General features: G+C 44.7%; 4 protein-coding genes across 5 annotated transcripts; 1 reads left to right on the top strand and 3 right to left on the bottom strand.

The window, feature by feature from the left end:
- Positions 1 to 34: 34 nt before the first annotated feature.
- Positions 35 to 5,626, bottom strand: irf9 (interferon regulatory factor 9). 2 transcript variants are annotated; one of them, XM_047024106.1, is made up of 10 exons: positions 5,535 to 5,626; positions 4,987 to 5,057; positions 4,651 to 4,773; positions 4,325 to 4,505; positions 2,461 to 2,600; positions 2,260 to 2,338; positions 2,040 to 2,093; positions 1,374 to 1,766; positions 936 to 1,051; positions 35 to 776 (listed from the first exon to the last, which is right to left on the bottom strand). In XM_047024106.1, the coding sequence occupies exons 2-10, from the start codon at positions 5,041 to 5,043 to the stop codon at positions 618 to 620; spliced, it is 1,302 nt and encodes a 433-aa protein (XP_046880062.1). In that variant the 5' UTR covers positions 5,044 to 5,057; positions 5,535 to 5,626; the 3' UTR covers positions 35 to 617. The 2 variants fall into 2 exon arrangements, with proteins under 2 accessions (XP_046880062.1, XP_046880063.1); XM_047024107.1 differs by having other exon boundaries at positions 4,987 to 5,060; positions 5,535 to 5,616.
- A 138-nt stretch (positions 5,627 to 5,764) lies between these two features.
- On the bottom strand, positions 5,765 to 13,714 carry LOC124470290 (E3 ubiquitin-protein ligase RNF31-like). The gene is made up of 22 exons (XM_047024104.1): positions 13,133 to 13,714; positions 12,820 to 12,966; positions 12,270 to 12,482; positions 11,963 to 12,071; positions 11,521 to 11,670; positions 11,267 to 11,429; positions 11,031 to 11,176; positions 10,264 to 10,415; positions 9,887 to 10,111; positions 9,436 to 9,780; positions 9,151 to 9,336; positions 8,834 to 9,040; positions 8,504 to 8,677; positions 8,146 to 8,244; positions 7,801 to 7,887; positions 7,585 to 7,699; positions 7,378 to 7,490; positions 7,056 to 7,169; positions 6,895 to 6,943; positions 6,576 to 6,672; positions 6,293 to 6,458; positions 5,765 to 6,166 (listed from the first exon to the last, which is right to left on the bottom strand). The coding sequence occupies exons 1-22, from the start codon at positions 13,334 to 13,336 to the stop codon at positions 6,119 to 6,121; spliced, it is 3,309 nt and encodes a 1,102-aa protein (XP_046880060.1). The 5' UTR covers positions 13,337 to 13,714; the 3' UTR covers positions 5,765 to 6,118.
- A 389-nt stretch (positions 13,715 to 14,103) lies between these two features.
- psme2 (proteasome activator subunit 2) lies at positions 14,104 to 16,867 on the top strand. The gene is made up of 11 exons (XM_047024108.1): positions 14,104 to 14,242; positions 14,620 to 14,652; positions 14,760 to 14,822; positions 14,931 to 15,017; positions 15,243 to 15,291; positions 15,389 to 15,486; positions 15,873 to 15,941; positions 16,061 to 16,128; positions 16,246 to 16,300; positions 16,415 to 16,501; positions 16,588 to 16,867. The coding sequence occupies exons 1-11, from the start codon at positions 14,195 to 14,197 to the stop codon at positions 16,666 to 16,668; spliced, it is 738 nt and encodes a 245-aa protein (XP_046880064.1). The 5' UTR covers positions 14,104 to 14,194; the 3' UTR covers positions 16,669 to 16,867.
- On the bottom strand, positions 16,646 to 18,474 carry lsm5 (LSM5 homolog, U6 small nuclear RNA and mRNA degradation associated). The gene is made up of 5 exons (XM_047024112.1): positions 18,200 to 18,474; positions 17,577 to 17,672; positions 17,422 to 17,449; positions 17,261 to 17,333; positions 16,646 to 17,142 (listed from the first exon to the last, which is right to left on the bottom strand). The coding sequence occupies exons 1-5, from the start codon at positions 18,243 to 18,245 to the stop codon at positions 17,110 to 17,112; spliced, it is 276 nt and encodes a 91-aa protein (XP_046880068.1). The 5' UTR covers positions 18,246 to 18,474; the 3' UTR covers positions 16,646 to 17,109.
- Positions 18,475 to 18,483: the final 9 nt, after the last annotated feature.

Genomic DNA, 18,483 nt, shown 5'->3' with positions numbered 1-18,483 from the left:
TTCAAATCGTAATAAATGATACCTATAAACCATATAAAATCACCATATACTTTATCGCTTGTGCACAGCCACTTAACATGCATCACTTTTACTAGAGAACCTAATCCTGGGAACCAGACCATGGGAACCACACCCATCTGTGAATGTGTATTAATGTATCTGCTCTGGCAGATTCCTGGTCACCCTCCCACTCAAACAGAGTACCTGGTGATAAACGTTCTAGACCAATACACATTTGCTGGTCTGGTGATGCCAGGCTAATAGACCCTTTTTCTTCCCTTGATGAAGGGAACATTTTAAATGCATCTAATAAATGTACAAATATATACTCATGCAGTACTGCCAAAAGTGACAAAGTTTAAGATTATGAAGGACTTTGAAGAAGAAGCAGAGAGAGTTTTGTATATGCAAGTTAGCACACAGCCATAAAGTCTTGACCCACAATGAACACAGTCTCAATGAGACTGAACAATGTAACGTCACACTGAGATTGATACAACAGGAAAACGGCAAGACCGTGGCTCATTGTGTGGACTGTATAGTGGTATAGTGTAAAATGCAGGCTAAAAAGCCTCAGTGAATAGTCATTGCAGAAGTCGTTACAGGAGGTGCTTCTCCTAGCTGTCTGTGATGATGCTACAGGGCATGGACACCGGCTCCAGGTTTAGTGTGATTTCTCCGAGAGGTGATTGGCTGGCCAAGTTCTGGAGGAGGGCTATGGACTCCCTAAAGTTGAGTGCATCCTGGACCTGCCTTTCAGCCCAGGATAAAGTGATCTATAAAGGAAGAGGATGATAGATCAATCTCTATGTGGAAGAAAGACAATTATGACAAGAGCTTCATAGGATGCAGCTTCTTTAAAATTGCATTAGTGTTGAACATTGGAAGAGTTGATCCTAGTACAATGGAACAGGAATGCCCTGAGTCAGCTTTACCTGAGCAATAATGAGCTTGCAAGACGGATCCTCTGTGGTAGTGAGCTCCTCTCCAAAACACAGGGTGACCTCACACTTTGGGGGGGTTCCCCCAGCGTAACGGAAGTTGTCCAGCTCTTAAGAGAGGAGATGAAAAAGATCACTGGTCACTGTTGAGCTCAATAGTTCAATAGAGGGACAACAAACAAAACCAGCAAGGGGTTAGGGTTAGATATTTTTGGGCCCTTCTGTGGCAGTAAAGCAGAGAGTAAGAAACATGCAGGAAATGGCCAATGCCGGAATCTGCGGTAAGGCGTTTGCCTTTGTGGTACGCAGTCAGGTGGATAGACCGGTGAGCCACCTGGGCGGTCAAACCAGCAAATGGTCGATGAAGTATAGATGTCTGATATGACCCACAATAACCAACAACAAGCAGCCCTGCGTAAACATGAAACCCACCCTGTTTGAAGACTTCCTTGCTAAAGAGCAGGATTGGATCCGTGGTTCGCTCCATCTTGAGGGGACCCGGCGAGGTGGTGTGCGGCCCCGTCCAGAACACCCGGCCCTGGCAGTAGCGCTTGGCGTAGACCCCGCTCCCTGTGGAGGTCAACATCACCCCTCGCTCCATGAAAGGCAGCAGGGTGGCCAGAGCCTGGTGTCGGGCCCCAGCCTCTGGGCTGGACGACACGTGGGAGGGGGGCTCCGGGAGCAGGATGCGGGGGAACCCCCCGACTATCCGAGAGGGAGCGACTGGCGAGGACGGCATGTAGGTGATGCGGACGTCGTTGCCCATGACCTCTCGGCGGAGCATCTCCTGGCCTATGTAGCTCACTGAGATCTTGAAGGAATCATCTGAAGGAATGGGGAGAGATAGAGGGACAGCGAGGAAGAGAGTAGGGAAAAGACAGAGAGAGAGAGAGTATGATAATGAGAGAGAGAGTGCGTGATATGGAGAGATTGAGATAGAGAGATAGAAATGGGAACGTCAGACCAAAGCTTACTGCACACCAACATGTGACATTGCTTGTCAATAGGTCTTTACAAACAAAGTTTAATTTGATATGACATAAGGGCCTTAATGGCCTTGTATGACACAGGTATAAGACAGTGTATGTTTGTAATTACCTCCAGATGCAGGTTCAGTCTCAATTGTGAAATTGAACTGGATCTCATCGTTTGCTTGAGAGAGACACCAGAATGTCGATCAATCACATGCCATAGCAAATCTACATGTCAGAGCGTAGCTATATACAGCACTCCTAAATGTGTACAGTATGTGCAATGCTGGGTGTGATTGCCACATTATTAGCAGGTGGTGTCTTTGGATGGAAAAATAAGTACTTACTCCCATCATTCTTCAAGCTGATCACTGGTTGGAAAGGCTCATGTGACTGGACTGCATGCTCATCTAATGCTTCAACAGCCTACGTGAACAAGAGTGCACACACAATTGGATTTAAAGGAAAAATGATTTAACATCATTGAAAACATTGACACCTTGAGTTATACATTCTTAGTGTCAGTCGTTTCCAAGCAGCTGACCTACCATGGTGATGGGAGAAGGAAGGAGGACTTCCTCCTTCATGTGCTTGGCCTCCAGCATGTCCTCCCCACTGTCTGACTCACTGCTGCTCCTCTTCAGTCTCCTGGGTCTCCGGGTGTTCTTGACACCGCCCCTTTCCAAACCTACAGAGAACAGGGGAGGCCACAACACAGGAGCATGGAATTAGAGTCAAATACGTGTATTTATTCCTGTGTCCCCCCCAAGACATTATGTGTTCATAAAATTGTTGAGGAAAGTAATCTATGCGGCTATGTCATATGTTCTATGTCTCTGTTGAAAGATTCATATAATCTATGCTTCTGTTGAATACAAATACAATAAATTCTTCAGATATACCAACGTGCAATGACAATGTTGAACATATATTCCACATACAATCAATGCTTCAGATAAAATAAGAAACAGAAAATTATTCACATGTATAAAACCGGTCGTACGCCAGGTCCAGCGCACCTTTCCTTAATAAATCACAATCAACGTGAGATTGACCGAATTGTGAACGAGCCACTGACCCCGCCTTGCATCCTCCCATAAATGAATATGCAGATATTTCTTTATTTAAGAAGATATGGTCCCATGTAAAACTTTAAATTAAGAAATGAGTGTAGCGCATCATAACAGCATGGCAGCTATAGGGTTAGAGTGACATGCATTTCCTGAGTGATTTTGTCGTTCGTTGACACCCTCAAGGTTAACAGAAGTTATTGAGTGGTGGCGGAATAAACAGAAGGCTATATAGCATTTCCTGTTTTGGGTTTTGATGTGATCATCCACATTAATGATCACACTTTTAGTTTTTTGAATAGTCAACGTTATAAACGTAGTAGTGGAAACTTTATTTTGTAATGTTTGGTGAGTTTCGGCACTTTTCAGTTAGAATTCACATGTTACAGAGCCAGACAAGACTTTGCGGACGGTCCACACATTCTCAAGTCAAGTAAATCTTTATACATCACAAAGTGAGCGTGAAAACCAGCGTACGCAAGCTTTTGGTGGGTACGCACCGTTTAGACACGTGGCCCCAGGTGATAAGTGAGTCAGATGGCTGAGCGGTTAGGGAGTCGGGCTAAGGTTGTTGGATTGATTCCTGGCCATGCCAAATGACGTTGTGTCCTTGGGCAAGGCACTTCACCCTACTTGCCTCGGGGAGAATGTCCCTGTACTTCGCTCTGGATAAGAGCGTCTGCTAAATGACTAAATGTAAGAAGAAGACTCACTAGGCTGCACAACTCTGTGCCCCCCCCCCCCCCTCCCCCCCCCTGGATGGTCTGCCCCCCCTGGGACATCATCAGACCTTTGGACTGCCCGTCTTGACTGCCCACAAACTCCTTCTGAAGCCTAATAGGATGAGGACATCCTCTCCCCATCGTCTGGTGGCCAATCACCTGACAAACACCTCCCTCTCAGGAGGGGTACAAGACCTGTGTGCCCTGGGGGGGCTCAGGCTTGGCTGGGAAGAACTCTCTCTAAGACTCCTGACAAGTCTGTTCTCACAAAGGCCTTTGTCTTCTGTACTCTACGAAGCCTGACTGGTAACATTGACTGGTATCGCCGATCTAGATTGAGACACCATGTTGTATTGTATTGATTGTTTGATTTGCAAAATGTCTCATCTTATCAAACTACAAATAACTTGTTCTGGCATTTAACCTTGTATTCTTCTCCACCCAAATGTGAACCTCAACAAAATCCACATAGTATACTTTAATATTAAGTACAGTACAAATCCAAATCAACTTAAGGTAATGAAGGTGTGTACTGTGTCTACAAATGGACACACTTTATTTTACAAGATGCAAAAGGCATCTTTCTCTGTCAATGTGTTGTGTGTGCTTGTGTATCTCACCCTGCTCGTTCGTAGGCACCAGACGGTACACCTTGTAGGGTTCAGAGAGGTCCAGTTGGGACCGGTCTGGAACCTCCTTAAACTCTGGACTCTTATTGAGGGCGCAACGCATTCGTGTCTTCCAGGAAGCGGGGTCGTCAGGAACCCCATCAGACAGCTTCCCTCTGAACTTCGCCCACGCCTGTGCATGAAGGTTTACAAGAAGGAAATAAATGAAGTAAATGTCATGACGAAACCTTACAACCTACACATTAGCATCTGTTAATGCAGGTTGGGAGTTGAGTTTAGTCCACATGTAAAACCTTGATGGTGGTATTATAGCCTACCTTAAAGATGGCAGCATCCTCATCGCTACGGAAGTCTTGTTTTCCAGCGTGCTTCCAGGGGATGCGGAACATGGTCTTGGCCTCATCATCCCAGATCAGACCAGCGTACTTCCCACTGGTAACCTGAGCCCAATGGAGTGAACTTTGAGGTAAGATACCAATCTAATGCTAAGCAATACCAGGAGAATCTAACTCAACATTCCTAAACAAACCAAATACCACCAACACAAAAATAAAAGTGAATACTGAACAGTCGGAGGCGCGTCTGTATTTAGTCAGCGACACCACAGATAGTGGCATACCGATCGCTCTCAGTTGCCACTTATTAACACTCACTTGCTCCACCATCCAATTGCGGAGTCTGCGAGTGGACCGAATTCTACCCGAAGCCATGGCTGTGGACACAGCTACTGGAATTAAAACCAACGTTGGTCATTAACCGATCCAAACTGTAGTTGTTTATCAGATAGCATTGCAGTACAGCGGATGTGGATGTTCGTTATATGGTGGTTTCACAAAGGCTGCTGCCAACCAAAACATGTTGCCAACTTCCTAGAAATAAGTAGACTTAGTTATATGTGTCTTGTATTATATTTATTTTAGTAGACATTAAAGCTCCTGGCCTCATTTTTGGTATTCTTAGTAATAACAGTTTGATCCTCAGGTTGAATGCAAGCACATCGGTTTTGAGAAAAACACACTATTACTGATGCACATTTGCAAATGTTCAAAACAATTATGCACTAATGACACAATTTAAACATCTAATCCTAAATAAATACGACTTTTAATCGATCAAATGTTTCAAAATAGTAAATAACTGGAAGCACGTAGCCCAATTATGAATCCAAACATATTTATGAGTAGCTTTATATTTAGCTCACCTTAAGTTTCGTTTCTTCTCTCCTTCCAACCAAGCTGTGAACAGTACTGAATAAAATGGAAAATCCCTTCGGTGTCCGCTCAAGCTAGACAGACGCTCCTTTTCCCCGAAATCACGTGACAATATAGAAACAGTTATCTCGACACCAGAGGGTGATATTGCACATTTTTTTACCAGACCATCAGAAACCACGTTTAAAACGATTGCATCTTTGCAAACTTAATAAAGCCAAACAAAACTTTAAAGATTGTGGGAAAAATTCAAGGTTTATGAATCCAATCTAATGCAAATGCATGTTAAAAGAAGGAATGTGCCTATTTATCACACTTTTCATTAAGTAATTAAAGGACATTAATATGGGCAACAACATGTTTTAAAGTGGAATATTGACACATCTTGAACAAGCACACCATTTTTAAAACAAGAAATTGACAAATCTTTACTGATTACTGTAAAGGCATTTTTTCTGTGTTTTGTTTTACAAAATGGAAGGACTCATTGTTCAAAACTCAAAATTCAACCTGACTTAAGACTACCTGCAAACATGCAACCTTCCATGAAATAAACAATGCATAAGTGTAGTCCTCACTTCTTCCGTGGAACATTTTCTCCGAGAGGGACTTCCATCAGTTTCTGACAAAGAGAAAAAAAAAAAAACATTTACTGAAGAGTAGAGGAGCAAAACATACACTTGAACAATGTTGAACAACTCCTGACATCCACAACTTGGGCTGTCGTGACTGGAAGTGTCCAGTTTACCTTTAGCAAGCGAGCATGGTACGCCTGGTCGTCCTCAGCCTCCACTCGCTGGTGGTCCACTTCATACCTCGCACAGACCACCATCACCTCGTTCACATCATACAGCACGGCAGGGTCCAGCAAGTGTCCATTGATGAGGCTGACCAGATACTCTTTGTAGTGTTTCCTGCATTGCGCAACCGAGGCCAAAAATAACGATTGTCAAAAGAAATATCAAAGAGCAAAGAGATGGATGTGGTGACGTGTTAGAGTGTCCCCTGTGACTCTGGGTCTCGTCACTCACTCGCACAGTCCGGCATGGCCCTGCTTAGTCTTGATGCCGCAGTGGGAGTCAGTCTGCCGGCTCCCCTCCTCCTTCTGCTCCATCACTCCACACTCATCTGACACACACACACACGGGCGGAAGAGTTTGCTGATAGATTTACACTCGTATTTATGAACACAGCCCTTGTAGGTACAGGAAGAGTTGTGGGTAAAGTAAGAGAGCATGGTGGAGCAGAGATGTGTTTGGGCCAGCCAGACAGGTTTGAGAGGTAAAGGAGGAAGTGAAGTATGGCAGAGGAGAGCAGATACAGGATGTAGGGTTCCAGCTGTCGTCCTACCGGTTTGGGTTCCATTAGGGGGATCAGTGTTAAACTCAACGGTATTTCTCTGGTAAAGAAACAACAAAACAAAAACAAACGTATCAATTTCAAATGGACATGAACAAATAGCAGAACATTTTGAAACGAATGACCGCAGGACCCTGGCTGTGCTGTGGTACCTGTAGCAGGGTCTGAAGTCTCTCGGGATCCCAGTCTCGGAGGTAGGACAGACAGTCACGTGGGTGGTGAGCATGGAGCCCCGCAAGTTTACACTGGCCTGTCTTACACTTCGTCTGGAGGGGAGACGGAGAGATGGGATAGAAAACGGAGAAAGAGATAGAGAGAGAGGACTTCAAGGTCAAAAGCGATGAGGACTGGGCGTCTTAAAAATCTGAAAGCGAACCATCCTGAAGTCCCTCTTGAAGTCTGCCACCCAGCACGTGTGTGTGCTGTGAGACTGTACAGTCTGACTGTGTGTTTGCGTGTGTGAGAGGCACTCACAGTGTAGTAGGGGTTGTTGCAGCCGCTGCAGAACTGATGCCTGCACTGGACGCAGGTGAAGTGCATGCAGCCTCCTCTGGACAGGGCATACTGGAACCTGCAGTGAGGACAGGCTGAGAGAGGGGGGAGGGGGGAGAGAGAGGGAACAAGTGGGGGTGAGTAACAGCAGTTGGTTTTTGGATGACACTCCAAGGGCAGCCTCCTCACTGATGCCGTTGTCTCTCAGGAAGCCAGTCAGGCCCTGCTTCTGGTACTCTGGGTCGTTCTCTTTCTTCCAGCGTTGGAACTGCTCGCAGGACAGGTCCTTGTGCTGGACCTCCCACTGGACGAGACAGAGGTAGAGGGAGGAGGAAAGATCAGGAAAATGGGAGAATAACAAACCCAGCTAAGGGGCGTTGGAGATGCGTGTTGTGTTGAACTCACAGGTTTTTTGCACTGGGCACAGAAACTCTTGCGGCAGCCTGGACAGGTGACTTTGAGCTCTCCGTCAAAGATGAAGCCAAACGTGCACTAGGGGGGGGAAGAGAAACAAGAGGTTGGGTTGAAACGAGACGCACAAGAAAATGGATTGACCTTTCAAACGGTCCTACAGACCAGGCACACAGTGTACAGCTTATTACAGCTACACCCGCTGCACCGATTGCAACCATAAATGTCATACTTGTGCACATTTTCATTGTTCTGCCAAGTGTTGCTTTATTTCCCTGTGCTTGTAGACACGCCCGGACAAAAAAACGCGGAGGCGCGCACATGCGAGAACACACGTACGTGACAGCACCACAGGAACTTGGGGTCCATCATCAGCGTGTGTTCCGTCAGCTTCTTGTGATAGAGATCATACACGTCACGCTCCAGGCAGCCCTTTAGCTACATCAAGCAGAACAATCATTACACACAGGGAACACATGTGTGTATATATATATATATATATAAAACGTAATGTAGTATAATTGGTATATTTGAAAAACCCCTTCACTGCTTTCTCCCTTTGTTCAGCTCCATGTCAATTTTTTTTTATCCCTCGCTCCCTCCCTCCAATCCTTTGTTGCTTCTTTCCCTTCACTGTTTCCTCCTGTGACTCCCCCCCCATCCCTCCTCCCCACGCTCCATGGGCAGGTCTATCCACCTGGATGTCCAGGGTGGAGAAGTAACTGTCCAGGTGCTGGGGGTTGTTAATGTCCGGCTCCTGGCAGATGGGACACACCATGTCCCTGATGTGCTTGTCCCTTATTGCCACCGTGAAGTGCTGCTTGAAACAGTGGTGGCACACCGCACACTGACAGGAGGTGAGCGACTGCATCTGGAAGGGACGGACAGACAGAGGGACGGGGAGAGTCAACAGTCTGTATTTTTTACAGGCACGGTGCAATAAAACACCATGTCTGTTTCGCAAAGCAGTAAAAAGGTACCCTTGACCAAGGCCTATAAAGATAAAGCAGCATGTTGACCGGGTAACCTTGCTGTGTGGGAACACGTCGTAGCAGCAGGGGCAGGTCTTGTTGAGCAGCCTGCGCAGGAAGTCTCGGTCCTGGGACTCTCTCACGGCCTGGACCACGTCCTCCAGGGAGTACTGGGCGTCGGGCTCCTGCAGCAGGGACAGGGCCAGCTCACAGCGCCCCCAGCTGGGCAGGTCGTACAGCGCCAGCAGGCGCCTGCACAGCTTCTGTGGAGGGAGTGGTGGGGGGTTGATGTCTGATTCGTTTGCATTTTCATAGTGACGCCCAGACGCATGCATACACAATCTGTCTCTGGTATATGTTGGACCCTGTGCACCTGTTTGTCTGGGTCCTTGGGGTCTAGCAGGGCTTCTGGCTGGTTGCTCCAGATGCGCTGGTGAAAGGGCTCCAGTAGGGGGCGCTGCAGCAGGGACAGAGCCCCTCGCAACTCCCCCCCACTCTGCCTCAGGGCCTCCTCACACTGGGACACCTCGCGGAAACCCATGGACCGCAGCTCCTTGATCTAAACACACAAACATGGACACAAACAATGTCGAATAAATTGTTTATTTTCTCTCTATATTTTTTTTTACACACGTTTATTTTACAGTGAGCATCCCACCTTGGCCTGTCTGTCTCTGAGCAGCTGTCGTACTGCTTTCTCAGTGTCGCCCCCTGCTGCCAACCACGCCTGCTTTGCCTCGGCTCTGGACAGCTGGATCCCCTCCCCAGGAGCCCCGGAACCAAGCGTCCCAGGAGGCCCTCCGCCGTCCTTCTCAGTGTTATCCTGCATCCCAGGATGCTCCTTTTTGTAGTTCTGCTGGACCGAAGCAGCCATGGCGCAGATTTCGTCCAGCAGGTGGGGCAGCTCCGACTGCAGCCAGTCGCAGGGGTTAACGTTGCTGCCCCCGGAGACGCGGAGAGACGCGTACACTTCTTCTGGGGTGACGCCCCTCTTCTCCCCCTCCTGGTGATGGAGACAACAGCGTTTGACGATCTTAGCATGCTCAAAGGCTAGAGAACCACAACAAACCTTTCGGAGGGCTGTTACTGTTTGTTGTAGCCCCACCTACCCGTATTTGACTGACAAGCGCCAGCCCCTGCTCCCTCATGGTCTCCTGTCTCTTGAGGTCGTCGTTGTCCATGGGCGGGGGGCGGGGCTTCAACCGGGGCGGGCTCTGGTCCTTTTTGGGAGACAGGAGGGATCTGGCCACGGCAGGATCTTTGCATGGCGAGTCGCACATCTCGCACCCCACCGAAGGTTTGGAGTTCTGGTAAGTGCAGACTCGGCATATCCACTGCAGGGGAGGGGAGGACGAGAGGAGGGGGTGAGAGAGAGAGAAATGACAAAAACACCAACCTAAAAATGCTAAATGACTGTGTCGAAACTCCCATTCCAATGTACCACAGAAATCTCAAGAGAGCATCACAAAACCTTTGGACCACAAACCTGTGTTGCACCCTCTCCCGGGAGCCCTGAGGCAAGCGAGGGGAAGGCCACCGGGGTGACGGGGGGCCGGGTGGCCAGACGGGGGCGCTCACACACCTCGCACAGCACACTGGTTCCCTGGTTCATCACCGTACAGCTCTTGCACTGCCACTCTAAGGCAGAGGAGAAGAAAGCTCAACTTTTTACTACCTTGCCCCATCGTCATAAAAGGAGCCCAAGCCATCATGGCCAGGTTACTGTTAATGTACAATAACAACCTAAACAATGAATCCGCTGGTCTATGACGTTAAGCTTTGTGTGTGTTGGGCTTGGTTTCAGTAAGTCAAATTTAAGACCTTTTTAAGACATTTTAAGACCATAAAGATTGCCATTTAAGACCTACATGACACGTTACCAAACAAATATTCAAATCAAATAAATTATTTAAAAAATCCTTACATTTCAATGAATTCAGTCACTGAAAAAGCATGAATTTAGTTTACAGATAAAGCAATCACATTAGTAACCTTCCACACACAACGTGCCAAATGCCCAAAACCTTACCCCCAAATTGAAAAATAGTCTAAAACAAACTTTCCCTTAAATAGAGAGAGAGAAAAGAGAGTGTGTGTAGCTTGTGGTTTCTCCAGCGCATTCACACCCAGAGTCCCTAATTGAATATTTCCGTAATGTTTTCCCCCGTCCGTTTTTAAGACGTTTTAAGGCCTTTCATTTGAAGTTCCGAATTTTAAACTTCTTAAGACGCCGCGGAAACCCTGTGGTCAGACCTGTGTTGGAGGGTGACTGCAACAGGTCCTCCTCTCCACTGGAGGCAGCGTTGGCCAGGCGAGGTCGCTCGCAGGTCCCGCACAGCACGGCTCGCATTGGGTTGACCGTGGTGCAGTGCCCACACTCCCACGAGGAGAATGAAAGGCTGGAGGACAGGAGGAAGAGAAGAGAAATGAAGGGCCGATGTCTGCGATGGTGTTTGTGTACTGTACATCATCACGTTCCTGTTTCTAACCTGGCAGCAGCTCCTTGTGGCTTGACGGTGCTGACCATTGTTCGGTCGTGGTCCCCCCTGTCCGGGTGAGAATGGAACAGTCTGTCACAGTTCAGGCACAGCTTCTGAATGCACGTGCTACAGTGGGTGGAGACGGGGGCCGTACCACAGATGGAACAGGTGTCTAGGGGGGCAAAGACAAAAGTATTGTTCTTAGTACCACTGGTCATATAGAGATGTGTTGTTTTCTTACAGCCAAGACTTTAAATGGTCACCTTTCATGGCATCCTGTATTCTCTCTCTCTTGTGATTGGCTCTGGAGGGGTGGCGGTGGTAGAGGTGGTCACATGAATCACAGAATGGGGTAGATGCACAGGAGGGGCAAAGGAGAGTTGGAACACCCCCACATAGGTTACAATCACCAGCTGGTGGAGAGAAAGAGAGAGAGACAGTGAAAGAAATGGTAGGAAGAGAAAGGGAGAGAAAAGGGACAGATGGAAAGCAGACAAAGATAAGGCGTGAGAGAGAGAATAAGAAAAAAGAATGGAACGAGATGGATGGGTGAGAAGGCGGTAACAAGCGGTTAGACATGACTTCGGCTTTTGCTATTTGAAATACCATTCAGCGTTCAGCAATGACATTCCAGATGGTCCAAATGATGCACCAACGGGGCAGGTGGTAAACCTGTTTGTTGGTACTAGCTACTAGCTGTCTCACCTGTGTGTGTGGTGGATTTTAGAGGAGCCGTTGGGTAGAGGTGATCCTTGTGCCTCTCTTCTCCCTCCTCTCCGGGGGGGATGACTACAGCATCAGACACCACCTCATCCTGAGGATACACCCAGCACAGGAACATGGGAGGGCTTAACAAATGTTTTTTTCTCCATTTAATCGATGACTTAAAAAACGGTTCAGTGGATCCCAAAAATAGCCCTTTGCTGAATTTTTCAAAACACATTCTGAAGGAAATATATATTTAAAAACGTGAAACCCAACTACACTAAGGGATGTACGTTGTGCCACCAACCTCTCGGCTGAGTGAGGGGATGATCTCTATGAAGGTGTCTGGGTGAGGATGTGCACCCTTGATCATCATATCCAGCTCCAGGCGCAGGGTCATGACCTCCACTGTCACGGCTGCCACCTTCCCCACATCTGGATCTGTGACATCTTCTGGGAAGCTGAGGCCATCCGGCTGCTGATTGGTGTAGCCATAGAGATACAGTACGGTTCGTCCACCCTATTGGTGGGTTAGCAGACAAAGATTACTGAAGTGCTATTATTTCAAGCAAGCCATGAAATCTCTCCACCATACACTTAACTGGGTTCTGTTAGAAAATATAACATTATATTTCTTATGTTCACTACTTGGTTTATGACTATAGAAAAACTAATGTTGTTGAGATAAAATACAATTATCTTGACCTTCAGACCTGTCACCCCATAACACAAGACTAGTAGGTTAATAATTATAGCCTGGCTTACACGATAACATACAGCACTACAAGAGGAGTAGCACTTAACCCCCACAACCACTCCATTTATCTTTCACTCTCTCTCTCTTTCTCCTTCTTTACCTGGGCAGCGTCCACAGTGGTCCTAAAAACGGGGTTGTTGTGCTTGACACTGCGCCAGAACTTGGGTCTGCAGGGGCTTGTCAGGTTGCAGCCATACTTCTCTAGGATACTCAGAGCTTTAAATAGTTTGCCCAGCGATTCTAGATTCTGATGGAGGGGGGCAAGAAGAAGAAGAAGAGGACAGAAGAACAGAACAGACAAACTCAGTATCAGTAACACACCTTTTCAGGTACCAAAGGAAGTTAATACTGTACGTGTGTCGGTGTGAGGATAAGGGGCACATGCAAGTACAAATACAACGAAGGAAACGCACCTCCTGTCTGCTGGCCCATGCGGCATTCTCCATCACCATGGTCTTAGCTTGGATGTGGCGGTACTTCTCGGAGAGCGGCAGGGGCACGTTGGCCATGGTCTGGACATCAGCCTTCACGTCCTGGGCAGATCCAGAGATGGACAGGAGAGACTCCGCTCTCCTTCGCACATCTTCCAACTCAACACTACTTACTGAGCTGCTCATTGTTTTATGAGTAGTACAGATAGATAGCCAAATAATGCATGTATTGTAGAGATTTCAACTCCTGTGATTGAAGTTCAGGTGGTAGCCTACTTTTATTATCCGAATCAGCCAGACGCTATGCCAACCGAAATCGAAAGTTTCCGCAGTTACAAGAATGGCTAGCACAGCTAGTTAACTATTATTGTAGCAGCTGTCAGAGTAAAAACGTTAAAGTGAGCAACAATTACACAGCGACCAATATATTACATGATCCCGCTGACTATACGTACTAAGAAAGAATATTTACCACAAAATGTGCTCCTTTAAAATAGACATATTTGTCCGCTTAACATAGCCTACTGTTTCGCTTGAGCTTCTACTTTGTGTGTATGTTGTGAAGCGGAACTTAACAAGTTTCATGACACTGACAGGGGGAGGTCGCTAATAACGTGACTCACGTACGAGGTTGTTGATCAAGGCGGAAGAATTCCATTCTATAAAATTGCGTCCTTCAATGTGATCTTGCTATGTTCCCTCATAGATCTGACTGTACTGAATCAACCCAGGCAAATTATTAAATAGAAATGTGTTTAAGTTTGACCTGTGGTTGGGCAAGAAAAGTCAAATATAAGGTTACACAATCAGTTATGAAAGTTATGGCTGATTAAATGTTCATTTTCAAGAGAGCAACTATTTTTTGTGACCGAATATCCAGACTGCTCCAACTTTTGGTGAATTAGTTTGTGGGAGGGACTAAGATCAGGTGCTTTAATATGAAAATCGAAAGTGCATAACACGGAAATACACAGCACGAAAGCGAGAGACAGCTTTAGTTTTAGCTACAATTTGCACCTAGCACGTCGACTCTTTTGCGCAAAAATGTCAAAATCACCTCACCTGAAAGTAAGCAGTGCGAGCACAGGGATGGTAAGCGATTGTTTTCTTTCATTTGCAATACATTTTTCATTTTTTTCATTTCCAATATTTAATTTAACTACAGTTTTTTCAAGTACAATCTGAAGTGTCTATGTAGCAAACAAAGGCTGTGCAGATGTGTTAAAACATGAAATCATGCAGTTTTGCCGTATCACTGCGCACGTTGCAAAGCCGATGGAAAGTCCCTAGTCATCCCGTTGTTAACAAAGCTGGATGAAAGCGAAATCAAAAACTCACTAACTCACGCGCGCCCACTGATGGCTATAACCAGTTTTGATACAAAGGAATCTAAATTCTACATAAAAATGTATGTTAATTTTGCGGTGCCCAGAGTTTAAGTTTTGCTGTGCATTCCCTGTTTTCTTCAGGTTGACAACTTCCGTCAGTCTCTGTACCATCAGGTTGGTGTACATTCCTATGCAGCTCATACATTCAGCATTGTAAATAAACGATAGCCACTTTTACGTGATTGGGTTTAAATATGAGCAAGGTTGTTTCTGATTTACAGGCAGAAAACCTGTTTTCCAACTACATACCCTTAAAGATTGTCCATTTGGACAACCTTCTCAAGGTATGGAGTCTCATTTAACATTACATTTCTGAAGAAAAAAATAAAGAAAAAACTAGTTTGAATCTTGTTACTGCATGTAATTATTTATCTCCCCTTCATCTCCACCAGGAGGATGCCCTTAGCATCACAGATCTCTCCTCACTCCAAGCCCCTTTAGACATCCCCATACCAGAACCCCCCACTCCTGAGGAAGAGGTAACCACTAATTCAGACTTGAACCACAACAGTTCCATGTAGTGAATGAAACATGCTTACATGCGACTTATATCTGATAGCAGCCTATACAAGAGTTTTGTCAAGTGTTTTGTGCACAATATGTTTATTGTTATGCACCATCAGACCAAAAATAATTCCAAGAAAAAAGCAGACTTGGTAATAATCCTGAAGAATATTATGATCAGTAATTTAATTTCTCCTTAGGAAATGGAGACTGACAAAAACGAAGAGGAGGAAAAGAAGAAGAAAAAGGGTAAAATCTGTTCTTTCTTCAAAGTTACCATAGGGTGTGTATGTGTTCCAGGTGTCTGAGTGTATTGGTAAATAACGTTTTTTTTTCCCTCTCCTAGCTCCTAAATGTGGTTTCATCAAAGGAAATGAGAAGATCGTGATGCTGCTAGACAGGGTGAAACCTGAGATTCTGGCGTTGAGAGAGACCTGCATCACTGTAGGTTACAAAACTAAAAACATTTTTTTACTAATGTGTACAACCACAGTACCTAGATGTTATTTGGTGGAGTACATCCATTTCTGAAAATGTTAAAAATGTTAAGTGAAATGTTATGTAAAGTTACATCTCAATACTTATTCTTATAGAAGGTGGAATTCTTATTATTGTAACCGATGGAAGAATTTGTACTAATAATTAATCTGATGTACAGTCGGCTTATTTACTCCAGATGAAAAGACTTATTGTAAGTTGGATGTTACAATGCTATGTAACGTTTAAATGACATCTTGTGGTTGAATTAAGTAAGTTTCAAAGACCTTCTAGGGACCTGGGACCTGAACTAGGACCACACATTTACTTATAGAGCTGTTCTCGTCTTCTAGGTATCATGTTGGATTCAGCATCTTATTCCCAAAATAGAAGATGGGAATGACTTTGGTGTTGCTATTCAGGTAAATGATAACATGCACCTCAAGTACATGCACTGTATAGGATGGACCGCAGGGACAGTGTCTTAAAACTATTGCAGCGTAATGGCAATTGTGTCAACCGTATCTGTTATTGACAACAGGAGAAAATTCTGGAGAGACTTGCTGCAGTGAAGACTAAAGTAGACGGTTTCCAGACCAAGATTAACAAGTAGGACACCACTCAGTCTAGAATATCATATATTTTACTCTGTGGCATTTGCTATACTTCACATTAGCTTCCGAATTCAGAACAAAATGGTTTGCTAACTTTCTTACCGACTTCTAGATACTTCTCAGAGAGGGGTGATGCAGTGGCAAAAGCCTCCAAAGACACTCATGTGGTGAGATTAACAATCCTTTTTCTGCTCAGAACATTTACTAAATGTAACCAGAGGTACAACAATGTCACAAAGATTTAATTGTCATGTTGACCACCTTGATTCCGTCTGTTTCAGATGGACTACCGCTCCCTGGTCCATGAGAAGGATGAGGCTGTGTTCTCTGAGATCAGAGTGATTCTGCTGGACATGCGTGGCTTCTATGTACGGAGTTGACAGTTTATTTTTAAAGCATTTCTATATTAACTATGGGCATGGATCTCATATACAACCCCTTCTTTTTGCTGCAGGCTGAATTTTATGACATCATCAGCAAGAACCAGGAAAAAGTGACCAATCCAAAGGGAGAGGAGAAGCCTTCAATGTATTGAGTTGTGTGTGGGAATACTACGTTTTAATGAACTATGAAAAACCACTGATACTAGGGGATTACAATACCAATCAATGCTTTTTGTTGAACTCCCATTGTGTGCTTAAGTATAAGTGCATCAGCTTTTAAAACCATAAACACAATTGAACCTGTTCTTTTAACAAGATTTGTTTCAAGATAAATAAAACAACTTTGCTGTTTCTTGGTTTACTGTGTGTCATTTTGGAATTTATTTATAACAAAAAGTTGACTTAACACATTTTCATAATATATGGTCAAAACCATTGTCACACCAATCGTAAATCTGTTCTTACAAAAAATATTTTCTCAAAACCTAAAGACTGAAAAAGAACAAACAAATTACCAACAGAATATTAGGATAAGAAGGCAAGTTAACATCCACCGCAACAACAAAAAAAACAGCTCTTCACTGATTCTCATGTTATACTTCAGGTCCTTCACCTCCAGGTATGAGCTAGAAATGACACAAGATGCTCAGAGTTAGATGGCATATTCCCTTGTATGTGTCAAATATGTATATGTTTCAATATCTATTGACGATTCAATTTGTATAGTCTTTTGTATGTACCCACCATGGTAATGTTGTTGCCATTGAGCAGGATCTGGTCCAGTTTTGTTATTCTTCTCCCTTCTGGTGTGATTTCACTATAACAGCAAACATAATTAGGTTACTGATTCCAAGTTCTCTTCTCCAATGTGAATTTCAATCAATGCAATGATGGAATTTACTTACAATTCTGTCACATCCTCCAACACCATGTCTAACACATTAGGTCAAGGACGCTTATTGTAGAGTGAAATGCTAGGCCTAAAGAATATACAATAAGGCTCAAATATCGCTCATTCAGAGGACACGGAAATTGCATTGTCTTAGATGTCAAAGGATACTGACGAAATCATCGAAACCCAATAAAGTTCCTACAATTTCTTTGTCGTTCTTCATGACAATATGTATACGTGAGCCAATGCATTTGTCCACAAGCTCTGGAAGACAAAAGGTAAAATAAAACGTTGTCTTTAAACATAACTACTGGCAGTACTGCAAACTCTGGCTACCTCTCAGTTAACATAACTAAAAGAGTAACACCGCGGCTATTGAGAATACAATTATTCTATACTACAGATTACTAATCAAAAGCAATCTCTTGCGCAACTTTCCCGCGAACAAGGTTAATGTATGATTTATGTGCGGTTATACAGAGCTAGAGAATAGCCATGAGCAAATTACGTGTCTTAACATAGCTTTGTTTAGTTAGATAAATTAAAAATAATCATAAACTGCAGGATTTTAATAAACGTCGGATGAACGTCTAACATGCAGTGCAGATTGGTCACGCTAGCTCGCTAGTAGTACTAGATTGCTACAAGCTGATCCTTGTTGAACGGACAATTCAGTCCAGTAGTAAACAGCATTTTTGAAATACGACTGTCAACACAGTCCTAGATTTGAAAAGTACATGTGTAGTATCTATACATTTTAAATCCACAAATGAAAACGTTTACAAATTTACCAAGCGGGAGCAACTGTGATGGATTTGTTGCTGGTGTGGCCGCCATGTTTACCGATAAAGACCTAACTAATCGAAAATGGTAGGTGTCATTCAGGCAGTACCAATCAATCGAATGGTACGATCGACGTGCATGCTCTGTGGATTTTGCAGTTTTACGAATACTTATTTATGCACAATAAATAGTACCCAAAACCTAACTGTTCATAGATTAAGAATATTCTCTGGAATTGTCTTTTCAAAAAAGGACACGCGATGGCGCTACGTTGTTTCCCCCAGTCTCTCCC

The sequence above is a fragment of the Hypomesus transpacificus genome, chromosome 8, assembly GCF_021917145.1.
Source record: "Hypomesus transpacificus isolate Combined female chromosome 8, fHypTra1, whole genome shotgun sequence".
NCBI lineage: Eukaryota > Metazoa > Chordata > Actinopteri > Osmeriformes > Osmeridae > Hypomesus > Hypomesus transpacificus.
This window is presented reverse-complemented; position numbering and strand designations above follow the sequence as displayed.

Coding starts and splice junctions, on each gene's coding strand:
- psme2 (XM_047024108.1), top strand. CDS start 14,195: ATGTCAAAATCACCTCACCTGAAAGTAAGCAGTGCGAGCACAGGGATG. Junction 15,292..15,388: donor GGAAAAGAAGAAGAAAAAGG/GTAAAATCTGTT, acceptor TCCCTCTCCTAG/CTCCTAAATGTGGTTTCATC. Junction 16,129..16,245: donor TTCCAGACCAAGATTAACAA/GTAGGACACCAC, acceptor ACCGACTTCTAG/ATACTTCTCAGAGAGGGGTG.
- lsm5 (XM_047024112.1), bottom strand. CDS start 18,245: ATGGCGGCCACACCAGCAACAAATCCATCACAGTTGCTCCCGCTTG. Junction 17,673..18,199: donor ATCACAGTTGCTCCCGCTTG/GTAAATTTGTAA, acceptor TTTGTCTTCCAG/AGCTTGTGGACAAATGCATT. Junction 17,334..17,421: donor TTGGAGGATGTGACAGAATT/GTAAGTAAATTC, acceptor TTGCTGTTATAG/TGAAATCACACCAGAAGGGA.
- LOC124470290 (XM_047024104.1), bottom strand. CDS start 13,336: ATGAGCAGCTCAGTAAGTAGTGTTGAGTTGGAAGATGTGCGAAGGAGA. Junction 11,177..11,266: donor CCACAAGGAGCTGCTGCCAG/GTTAGAAACAGG, acceptor CCTGTCCTCCAG/CCTTTCATTCTCCTCGTGGG. Junction 7,700..7,800: donor GTGCCCAGTGCAAAAAACCT/GTGAGTTCAACA, acceptor TGTCTCGTCCAG/TGGGAGGTCCAGCACAAGGA.
- irf9 (XM_047024106.1), bottom strand. CDS start 5,043: ATGGCTTCGGGTAGAATTCGGTCCACTCGCAGACTCCGCAATTGGATG. Junction 2,601..4,324: donor GGTGCCTACGAACGAGCAGG/GTGAGATACACA, acceptor TGTTCTCTGTAG/GTTTGGAAAGGGGCGGTGTC. Junction 1,767..2,039: donor GACTGAACCTGCATCTGGAG/GTAATTACAAAC, acceptor CCATTCCTTCAG/ATGATTCCTTCAAGATCTCA.